The 12,288-nt window shown below is 39.2% G+C and overlaps 1 protein-coding gene across 1 annotated transcript; it reads right to left on the bottom strand.

Moving 5' to 3' along the window:
* Window positions 1-5,705: 5,705 nt before the first annotated feature.
* Window positions 5,706-7,966, bottom strand: LOC114550353 (protein mono-ADP-ribosyltransferase PARP12-like). The gene is made up of 5 exons (XM_028571062.1): window positions 7,946-7,966; window positions 7,421-7,556; window positions 6,223-6,544; window positions 6,074-6,124; window positions 5,706-5,933 (listed from the first exon to the last, which is right to left on the bottom strand). Coding segments are annotated over exons 1-5 (720 nt in total). The 5' UTR covers window positions 7,948-7,966; the 3' UTR covers window positions 5,706-5,724.
* Window positions 7,967-12,288: the final 4,322 nt, after the last annotated feature.

Below are 12,288 nucleotides of genomic sequence, written 5' to 3'. Positions count from 1 at the left end.
GTTGTTCATCATCTGACTGTTCTGCCTTTATTTAGGAAAAATAAATCTGAAACTTTAAATCAGTTTGATACATTTAGCAATGCGTGCTTATTAGTACAGACATTATGCAACATGACCCCACACAAATTACCACAGAAACTCTTTCAACTGATAGTCTTATAAAAGTACAAGCACATATAAAATTTCCTAAGGAATCCAAGTGGTGGAAAGTATTGAAATATATTGCAGCACTTGTTAAGGGGAGACACTACAGGAGAATAGGGAAAATATTTTAACCAACAGATATCACCATGAAACTTCCCCAGGTGATGACAATCATTTTTTATATTACAAGTTTTCTGAACTTGTGTTTAATTACGCAAATAAGGCATTATCTAATTAAATATGTGCCAATATGCTCACTTTCCCATGCATTGATGTCTAAATGACTAATGTTAACAAAATCCATAAAATCTTTTGTCCAGTATTAAGTGAGAACGCTGTAACCAGCAGCTGTGAACTGGGATGCAATGGAAAATGTTCAGTGTCAGTTTGCGTCCACTAAACTGTGCTCCTCTGTGCTTGCTCCTTTGGAACAACCACCCGCTCATAATCCCATAACCACGGTGTCTGTTCCCCGACTGAGATCGATTAACATAAACAAAAGAGGTGCTATGCTCAGCAACCTAATTGGAATTAAAACAACCACTGCACTGACAGAACAGAATAGGAAAATCAAATGTGGACTATTATACATTAGATCTCTGTCTTATAAAGCAATATTGGTAAACGAATTGATATCAGATAACCAAATGGATTTATTTTTTCTCACCGAAACATGGCTGAGCCACGATGAATATGTTAGTCTAAATGAAGCCACTCCTCCCAGTCATAATACTCAAATTCCACGAGGCTCAGGCCGAGGAGGGGGAGTTGCAGCCATATTCGACTCAAGCCTGTTAATTAATACTAAACTAAATTATAACTCGTTTGAAAGCCTTGTTCTTAATCTTCAACACCCAACGTGGAAAATGGTACAGCCAATTATACTTGTTGTTTACTGCCCACCAGGTCCCTATTCTGAATTTTTATCTGAATTCTCTGAGTTCTTATCAAGCATAGTCCTTCAATCAGACAAAGTACTTATTGTAGGTGATTTTAATATCCATGTGGACGATGACAGCAATAGCCTTAGTACTGCTTTCAATTCACTACTAGATTCAATTGGTTTCAGTCAGAATGTGCATGAGTCCACGCACCGTTTAAACCACACACTCGACCATGTGCTAGAAAATGGAATCAAAATTGAAGATTTAATAGTATTTCCGCAGAATCCTTTATTATCCGATCATTTTTTAATGACTTTCGAATTCCTATTACCAGACCATAAGAAATTAAATAAAGGTTTCTACACTAGATGCCTATCTGACAGTGCTATAACTAAATTTAAGGAAGATATTCCAACAACACTTAACTCAATGTCGTGCCTTAATATAACAGAGGACCTTTATGTTAACTTAAGTCCCTCCCAAATTGATAACTTTGTAGACGCTGCTACGGCCTGCCTACGGACAACTTTAGACTCAGTCGCTCCTCTCAAAAAGAAGACGATGAAGCAAAGGAAATTAGCACCTTGGTCTAACTCCCAAACTCGCAAATTAAAACAAATCTCACGAAAACTTGAAAGTAAATGGCGTTCCACTAAACTGGAAGAATCTCGTGTGGATTGACAAGATAGTCTGAAAACCTATAGGAAGGCCCTCAGAATTACTCAACACTAATAGAAGAAAATAAGAACAACCCAAGGTTTCTTTTCAGCACTGTAGCCAGGCTGACAGATAGTCACAGCTCTACTGAGCCATCTATTCCTGTAGCTTTGAGTAGTGACGACTTCATGACCTTCTTTAATGATAAAATTATAAAAATTACAGATAAAATTCATCACCTTTCGCCCTCAACTTCTAACAGCTCACCATTGGGCGCAGGAGAACTGGAGAGAACGATAAGACCTGATACATACTTAAGCTGCTTTTATCCTATGGACCTTCAACAATTAATGTTAAAGATCTCTTCAGCCAAGCCAACTACCTGTCTCTTAGACCCTATTCCAACGAGGTTACTTAAAGAAGCACTACCTGTGGTCAACACCACAATATTAAACACGATCAAGTTGTCTTTATTAACCGGTCATGTACCGCAGTCATTTAAAATAGCTGTGATAAAACCTATTCTGAAAAGACCTACCCTCGATCCTGAAGTCTTAGCCAACTATAGACCTATATCTAACCTTCCCTTTCTCTCCAAAATCCTTGAGAAGGTAGTCGCTAACCAACTACAGTATGTGACTTTCTACATAGGAACAATCTATTTGAAGACTTTCAGTCAGGATTTAGAATGCATCATAGCACAGAGACGGCACTGGTGAAAATTACTAACGACCTTCTAACTGCTGCTGACAAAGGACTTGTTTTATTAGATCTTAGTGCTGCATTCGACACTATTGACCATACCATCCTGTTACAGAGACTGGAACACTTAGTTGGCTGGTTGGCTAGTTTTATGGCTGGAATTGGAAGTGGAGGAAGGTGTGCCACACATACGGGCTGCCCTGTGCCGTGGACTGCTGCCGACGAAGGAACCGGAGGGCGGCGGTGGGACTTTGCGTTCGGTGCCGGGGCCGTGACTAGAGGACTCAGCACTGGTGGACTGATGGTATTTGGGCTACTGAACCGAGCTTGACTGGAGGACGCTGTTAGTAGGTTTTGGAACCAACCTTTGAAGGGACATCTAATCCGACTGTAAGAAATTATGAATGCTGGCTACTCAGTCTACAGTCGTGGACACTTAACCGGGCTGAAAAAAACATGATAAATCCTGAGGACACGGTATGTAAGTTTCGGAGCCAAGCTTTAAAGGGACACTTGACCAGACTGAAAATACATGATAAATACTGGCTGGTCAGTTTACAGTCTATGTTTGTTAACATTTAGCTAGACTGAAAGAACATGAGGGATATGGTCTGTTCAGCTCAAAGTCTGCTTGTTGCTCCAACTAGATTGGTGTGTTTTTCACTTAGCTTAATCCAGAAATTGTTCCTCACATAGCCTACTTCAGAACTTAACAGCTGGTTGAGACCTAGTTCTAAGGTGTTTATAACATTCTTCATGTTTAACATAAGAATTCACTAGACCTGTTTCAATTAACCTGTGACTTAAAACAGGAGGTGCAGTTTTGAGCTGGAGTTTTGTGCGAACAGCGTTTGATGTGGTCACGCATCTTACAAATAGGGGAGGGGGTCTGTGGTCTCAGAGGGTTAGGGGATTTATTTTACTTTTTATGTTTTAGTCACACCTTGCTCAGAGCTAACAGTTCACCCTTTGCTACAGATTTGAAAGCAAAATCCGGTAGAGTACTCGAGTATGTGTGTACATTTTGAAGATGGCTGAGCTTTCAATCCTTTCAGTCAACGGGCTGATCAAACAAGCTAAATTCCTGGACTATTTAGGAAGGAAGAACATAGACGTGGCGCTTATTCAAGAGTCACATTTATGTAAAAGAGATATAAATCAGCTACAAAATAAATATTTTAAGGTTGCTGCTTCATCTAGTGACGACAGCAAAACCAAGGGCTCCATTGTTTTGCTGTCGCGGAGATGCACACTCACCGTAGACAAAAGCAGTAAAGACTTATCAGGCAGGATATCTTATATATGTACCACGATAAGGAATAGGAAGATGGCCTTTGTTTCGGTATATGCACCGTCTACATATGATGAAAGCTTTTTCCCACGCCTAACCAATGAATTGCTTTCTCTCAATGAATATTCACTAATTATAGGGGGAGACATGAATGCAGTACTAGATTTAAACCAGGATAGATCAGGGGTCAATCACACCAAAGCCCAGAAAGATATACTGTATCAGTTTAAAGCAGTTATGGAATCCCATCATCTTACAGATATATGGAGGATGCACAATCACACTAGCAAGGATTATACCTTTTTTTCCACGTCACCTCACCTACTCCCGCATTGATTATATTTTGTGCTCCAGTGAACTTAAGGCAATGTTCCACACCATAGCAATTGAACCAGAAATTCTGTCTGATCACAGTGTGCTGATAACTACATTCCATTGTGATATGTTAGGAGAAAAATCTAGAAGGTGGCAATTCAATAACTTCCTTCTCCAGAACACAGCTTTTGATATAGAATTTAGAGCCAAACTGGCTGAGTTATATCAATCAATACCAACTCAGTTTCAGATCTGGCATACATCTGGCAAGCAGCTATAAGATTTATTAGAGATTTCACATCCTCCTTTGCGGTCAATTTGAAGAGAAAAAGAGAGGCAAAGATTGCAGAGTTGGAAGATCGTTGAAAATCTCTGGAGCAGTCGCTAAGACGTGTTTTTATAAATCTACGAATACTCTGCTAGTCACAAGTCGAACCTCTGCAAAATAGCCTCGGGAAAGAAACTTGTTTTGGTGGAACATGTGTTCGTTTTAAAGTTGTTTTAAGTCTTGCAACAGAAAACTCAGATTGGACAGATAGTCTAGCTAGCTGTCTGGATTTACACTGCAGAGATTAACCATAAACCGACCGGAGTTTAGAATGCCAACACAAAGAAAGCGAAAGGTGAGGGACATCCGGCGGATCTTCTGGCGCCACCGTAAATGAGTCTGTCAATATAGACCATATTTAGCATAATGATATTATGAAGTGGTTTCAAATCTATATAATAATCTAACTCTCCCCAAGAAATTAAATATGCATATGTTCCCTATTAACTTCCCTAAATGTTGCTGAAGTTGCTTAATGCTGTTTTTATTACTGGTACTGATATCAAAAATGTTTGAACAATACCCAGCCCTACAGATAATGGATGTAAAATTCCACTTCAGAGCAAAGCTGGGAATGCTGCTATACTATTTGCTAACTCGCACTGTTATCTATGAGGAACTGTTTCAATGTTTGTAAGGTTTTTCATGACGTTGCGCTACTGGAGAGGAATGACTTGGGACTTTGATCAGCCGTATAAAAGGTCAGATAATACATATCTGGATTGGCTATAATATAATGTTGCAGATTGGGGAGACTGGGACATCTCCATTTAAGAATATATCCCATAGAACGTTACATAACTATTCCATTGTTTCTATAAAAAACTATTGACAACAGAAGTTTTCACAGGAAAAAGGAAATGCAGAACTCAGCACTTCACCATACGTTAAACAACAGTTATGTTCTGATGAGTTTTTTATAGACTTTAAGTTGGTCATATTTTGTGCATGGATGTGTAGTGTGTTGTGCTGTAAACTGTGACATTTCCTCATGTCTGGATTATCACCACTAAATTAAACTAAAAATAACTCCAGTTACTCACAGCTGAAGCGTATATGTTCCACATTCCGAACTCATCCTCCCAGTACCAAACCCACTCAGTGGTGTGGATGAAGGTTGGCTCAAGCAAAGAGTTTGTGGTAGAGAGTTGTCGGACTTTGTTCCATCCACGGGTCATTGTGTCAAAATGTACAGGTGGGGTGCTGTCACTAAAGACAGCAGAAGAGATAACTATGAATTCAATTAATTTCAACAGCAAGTAATGCGTTGAGTTACAACAAAACTAATACAACAGTTTGCTGAAACATCACAGCAATACTGGGCTTTTCCTATCAGCTAAACTAAGCAACTGTTTGCTGTAGCTTCATCTTTAGCATACAGACATGAGAGTGGTCTCCAACCTCTAACTCTTGGCACAAAAGTGAATAAGCACATTTCTCAAAATGTCAAATGAAAATAAATCTCTAAATGTCAGTAGAGAGTACCGGTGTGTGTTTTTAGGGTCACAGTAGTACTTCTCAATCGCCACATTATCAGTCAAGGCAGTCCATTGTTCGTCCTCTTTGACCTCCCATCTGTACGGCATCTTGTCGTGAGCTTTAAAACATCGATCTAAGAAAAGACATTGTCATAAAAACTAGATTGATGATGATGATGATGATGACGTGATATGCTCTAAACTCTATAGTACAAAATAAGTGTAATTATTACTGTTTTGCATGATGATCTATGATGTATCATTGATTACTTACCCTCATCCATGCAGTGTCCTTTGATGAAGAACATGCATATCTCAGTTTTATCTGAAGGAAACAAACCAAAAGGGTACTGTAAAGTGCACATTTTAAAGTTATTTTAGAAAACAGTTTTAATGAAAGCTTTTGCAGCTGGCGTAGTTTACCTCTGACAGGCCTTGGCCTTTGCCTTCTGTTCGGTCCATCAGGGTTAGCAGAGAATTCTCTGGTGGAAGAGTTTGGTTGCTTTCTGTCAGTGTACTTCAAAGCAAATATGTTTGCATAAACAGACTTCAAGGAATGAGTGAAGTCTTCAGGCACGCCTTTCTCCTGCAGGCTCTTGTATGGCTGTGGAGCATTAAAATCACGAGTCTTGGAGCAGCTGCAGTCGTGGTTCAGGAACCTCTCACAGATATGCAGTCTCTTACAAGCGAAACCCTCCTGACACAGACCGAACTCCCCACCGTCATTGTTGTAATGACAACATATCTGGTATAGGGAGAAAAGGTGGTTACAATCAAGTCAAAGGGGTTGGAAAACAACAAAACAGGAAATTGCTGTTGTGATATTGACAATATTTCATTGTTCAGTGAACAACTCCTTTAAAATGACAAATACAAATGTTATCCAGCTAAATCCAAGTGTTGACGAAGTCAACAAACTACTGTTACTCTAAAGAACTCTAGGGTTTCTTATAAAAAAGTTATTTTCTAAGTGTAAACCAAGTTCCAAAATATAAGTATCACTACAGAAGTAAGTAAGTCCTTTGCACAAGTCCTAGAGTCAGCTCCGGCGGCCACATTACTGCAGGAAAGCAGTGCAGTGCCAGCTGCAACCAGTGAAATCCAGGTAAAAAAACTCATGTTCTTTAACGCATTTCGTTTGTTTATATAATGACAAATATCACTTCCATGAGGCTGTTCTCAGCAGACAGATTACAGGAAATTAACTTGAAATTTCATATTTCTCACAGCTTAAGTTTAAGCTGCATGTAGAGTTTATGTTTTGTTCATTCTAATGTTGATTAACATACATGGCATTCTTTTGCCTTATTCATACCACCAAATACACTAAAGCGGTCAGGTTGGAAACCCATACGTTTATGCACATTTCTTTTTGCATTTAGTTTTGCATGAAATATGACCAATGTATTGTGAGTATAGCTAAAATTACACCTTAAAAACCCAGAATAGTGTGCTTCTGCAACCGGATCAGAAAATGTCTAATTTTCAGGAAAATATTAATCCTTACTGTGTATCCTTCCATAACTGAGGCAACGGTTCATGGCTCTGATTTACTCTTTGATCTAACAATCTGATTTGAAAAATCACTCTGGATGAATCTCGTGTATGTAGTGAAACTTACATCAGGCAGAAGCCAGTCCTCGCTCTGCAGCAGCAGTGTGCACAGCTCAGCCCGGCTCAGACTCTCCAACTTATACACTCGCAGTAACCCCGCATTGTGATTAGAGTCCAGCTCATGGGAGAATTTGCATCCTGTCCTGTCATCCAGGAACACAACACACGTAGTTCAGTCATGAGTATCATTTTAAAATATACAGTTTCTCTGTAAACAAGTACATTCCTCCATTATGTTTTGTAACTACAATTTAGCTAAAATGATATATTACTGAATTCATATGAATGTTTCGCATTCCTGTGTTGGTTGGCAAGTCTAACATCTGTAAATAGTGTTGACATATTAAAAGTAAAAATGTATGAATGATGATGAATTAAGCTAACCACATACATAGTAGCATCTAAATCAATATGAGTTAACGTTATAGTAGCAGCTGCAAAAAGGTTTTGAAGATACAAACCCTATCTACAGGGACATGCTAAGAGGGCTAATGGTGTGGCCAGGTTGGTTCAGTGGGTAGAGCAGGCGCACATGTACTTAGGTTTATGCCTCGACGCAGAGGTCCAGGGTTTGAGTCCGATCGGTGATGATTTCTTGCATGTCTTCCCCCTCTCTCTCCCCTTTCTCACCTAGCTGTCCTGTCAATTAAAAAAAGAGGGCTAATGGTCACCATTGAACCACAACCGTGAAACCCAGCTAGCAAGATACTGCTATTTACCACTAATGTTACAGTGGAATGGATGTCATAGAAGTTTACATTATATATGAAATCAACTTTACAGTATTGGTCAAATTTATAGGAATAGTTTGACAAATAGTTATGAAAAATTGATTACACTCATGTTTGTAGCTTTGGTAAATATGTAACATTAGCTAAAACTAGCGGCTAGTTAGCTTATCTTAGCACAAATAATGACAAACCGTAACGTTACACTACACAGGTTTCCAGGAAATAAAGTTCCAGCACTTAAATTTAACTTTAAATTGAACTTTAAATAGCCTTATTTTACATTTGAAGCTACCTTAAAAGTATAAGGGACCGTGTTAAATTAGCCTGTAAAGCTACGTGAGTAGTGTCCATTTGTTTTTCGAGGATCCATTAGCATACGTGTGACACAGTGACGCTGACGCACCAGCTGTGTCAAGCCCTTTAACTTCAGCGCCCAAAGAAACCGTTGACAGTGTTCTTCATTTACCAGCTTTAATTCTATATAGAAAACAATAATTTTAACTTCAACAATGAAACAACACTAACAACTGAGATATGTAAAACTGAAGGAGTCATAGGCCTCTCCAACTGTCCAGCACTCACGACTCATATTAGGCATCGTACATTTAGCAAACAAATTTACCACGACCGAGTGAACGGACAGGATCCGGTGAGGAAGAACTTTTTACACAGGTGCTGCGCCCTGCATGATCCCGGACACTGACTCTACACAGTTTCAGTCTGGTCCTCGCCACCACCTTCGGCTGCCCAAAAGGACTACACAAAGCAAATATATCAAATAATCAGTTTTAATTGATCTTTGATTGGCGCAGATGATCTTCAATATTTCCGACTCCATTAGACGCTCTTCTTTTCCGTGTTTCCTTCCACCTCCGAAAAAGACAGCAACGGCTCGAGTACTCTGCTGGGTTCAATGGAAGAGCAAAGTCCAGATCATTTTTTGATTGGAAACCAAAACTCGAATCGAATTATTATTTTTTTTTTTGTAGTTATTGGTGTAACGCTGCTCTCCTCCGCTTGGGGGCGTTGTCGTGTTATATGACCTCAGCCCTGTATTCATAGGACAGAGGAGATTTTTCCCTGCTTTATTGATCTGTTGTCCTAATAAAAGACTTATAAAAGTATTATATACTAGACATTCATATTCATCTTGGGAAATCTATGCTGAACACTAAAGACTTTGAAAATACATGACATGAATAGCCTACATATATTATATTTTTCAAAGTGTACCAGAAATTTGCTCAAAATAAAACAAAATGACGAAAGACACTGAAATTACACTCCATGAAAATCATTTGGTGTCATATTCACTTACTGAAACTAGGAAATCTAGGTCTGTGATACATTCTGCCACTGAGGGCAGACTATATCAGCTGATTTTGATTGTTTTACTTGTTGTAGTTGTTTCTAAAAAAGAAAAAACAAAGATGACTGTGTTATACATCCATTGGCATCAGAAAAATAACATCCAACATAATTTATTAATCTAATTTAATACTTTTAGCATTTTATGTTTTTGACCAGCATTTTCATCTTTGTTTTATTTCAACATGTCTTTACAGCGTAGCCAAGTATTTTTATAGTAGGTGTGTCCAATTATATTTGCCACTTTTTCAATATGTGATTACTGTAATCCCATTAATGCATTGTCAGTTCCACTAGCTGAAACCTGAATACACATGTCTCTCCTGTGGTTCCTTGAAGTTTTGTTAAAACACTAAAATTCAATTCAATACATTTTATTCTCACAGTAAAATCATGTATACAATTGCATAGGTGATGAATACTTAATCAATTACTTTGCATTTAATGTGTTTATAATTGACATCAACTTCTGCACATTTGTTTTCACTTTAAAAATAAAATTTTCTTTTCCTGTCGTCCATGGTGAAAAGAATCCTGATTACGTCCACTGTGATTAAATGTTGTAGTAAACGAATGAATTAAATAACATCAAATATGCATACTGTATATGTACCAGGTCTGTTTCCAAGATGAAAGTTTATCATCCCTCAGCTTCACCCATCTGCATTTGCTCTTTAACTTTCGGCACATTTCCCATCAGCCTCATTGCTTCCGGTCCCCCTCCCTCTCCCTCTGGAGAATATACATGTTGGAAGTGATTTTTCCATGATCTTTAACACCATCTGCTGCCACCAGAAACTCAAGATTTAGGTTTCAGTGCTTAGAAGAACCTTAAAGCAATTCAGATATACCCTGTCAAATCTGACCTGGATGTGGCCGGGTTAGCTCAGTTGGTAGAGCAGGCGCACATATATAGAGGTTTACTCCTCGACGCAGCGGCCGTGGGTTCGACTCCGGCCTGCGGCCTTTTGCTGCATGTCATTCTCCCTCTCGCTCTCCCCTTTCATGTCTTCATCTGTCCTGTGAAAATAAAGGCCAAAAAATAATCTTTAAAAATAAATAAAAGAACCTGACCCGGAGCCTCACAATGCCAATGTCTGTCCTTCGATTTTCCTCAACAACCGTTCACCTGATCGACTTCAGACACGGAGGCTGTATTGCCCAGGACCCAAGGAAGCGCCGTGTCGAGTGTTAACTTGTTTGGATGAGCGGTTCTTGAGAAAACTGCAAGAAGCAGTACCTAAGGTCAAGCAATCGGCCCGTTCCGAACAGGCGCGTTTTGAACTGGCACTGCACTAGAACAAATTATTGAGGCATCCTTGTGTTCAGCCCCAGGACCTTTGTTGCATGTCAGATGCTTCCATACAGCACCAGTAGTCACGGAGTGGATGATGTGTAGGAAAATAATTTGAAGCATATGTATTCATCTCAACTAAGTCAAACACCTGTGGGAGATTTCAGAAATTCATTCTCCTCCACCATCATCAAAACTCCAAATAAGGGAATATCTTTTAAACGAAAAGAGATTATGTCTACAGTAGAGTTTCAGAGACTTGGGGAATGCCATGCCAAAAAAAACACTGAAGCTGTTCTGGAGGAATTTGGTGGACTGACACACTTTACAAAGTCATTTGATGATTATTTTTCATCAAAGGTTAGGTTAGTTAGTTTAGTGTTGTGCACCATCTGATGGGAAACTCGTGCCAATTGTGCAGCAGTTAAATAAAGCAGTATTAACTATTTTTAGTCACTTGGGGGCAGCAGAACAAGCTGTAAATACAACATTGACACATTATCAACTACTAAAGTGGTAAACTTCACAAGTCATATATAATTAGATGTACTTATCTACACATCCAGCAGATACAGAACACTATTAACAATCATTTGGAGTTGTGTTTTTGGCTACCTGATGAATGTAGGTATTGTATTAACTCTCCCTTTAGCTCTGTTTTGGTATAATTGCCTCCATTTACAATACACACAGTCATTCAATCAATTGAAAAATATTGATTGTCCATCCATTATCATCCGCTTATCCGGGGTCGGGTTGCATGGGCAAAAGCTCCAGCAGGGGACCCCAAACTTCCCTTTCCCGAGCCACATTAGCCAGCTCTGACTGGGGGGTACCAAGGCGTTCCCAGGCCAGGAAAGGAGATATATTTCCTCCACCTATTCCTGTGTCTTCCCCGAGCTGGGTCTTCCCTCCTCCTAGCTGGACGTGCCTACACCTCCCTAGGGAGGTGCCCAGGGGGCATCCTTACCAGATGCCCGAACCACCTCAGCTGGCTCCCAAAATATTGACTGGTGCAGCTTTATCAATTCTGCCAGTGCAGTATTCCATTCAGATATTCAAGTCTAGTACTGAATTCCAGCACCACACATACTAATGTGGACAAAGCCACATTTGAACTTTTTACCCCTCTGGAGAACTGGACCAACTGGAAGGACCTCCACCGAACCCTGAACCTCACTTTGACAACCACCTCATACCAAAACGCCTTTTCTTTGATAAAGCTGATCAGCCATATAAAATAAAATGCCCCTTTAACAAGTTACTAATACTTTAATCTTTTTTTTTTGTGAACGAGTGGAAAAATTGCCAATAGAAGTCATTTTACATTTTGATTTGATGCGTTGATTTCTAGGATCGCCATGACAACACACATTTTAAAGCATTGGGCATTGTCCCTTTTGTCTTATATGCTATTCAACATGTAATATTAATTTCCCTTTTCTCATTGTATTCCTTTAGTAGCTTGTGCTTTTTTGTACC

This window comes from Perca flavescens, chromosome 23 (assembly GCF_004354835.1).
Source record: "Perca flavescens isolate YP-PL-M2 chromosome 23, PFLA_1.0, whole genome shotgun sequence".
NCBI lineage: Eukaryota > Metazoa > Chordata > Actinopteri > Perciformes > Percidae > Perca > Perca flavescens.
Note: the sequence above shows the minus strand (reverse complement) of the source record. Positions and strands in the feature narration are given on the sequence as shown.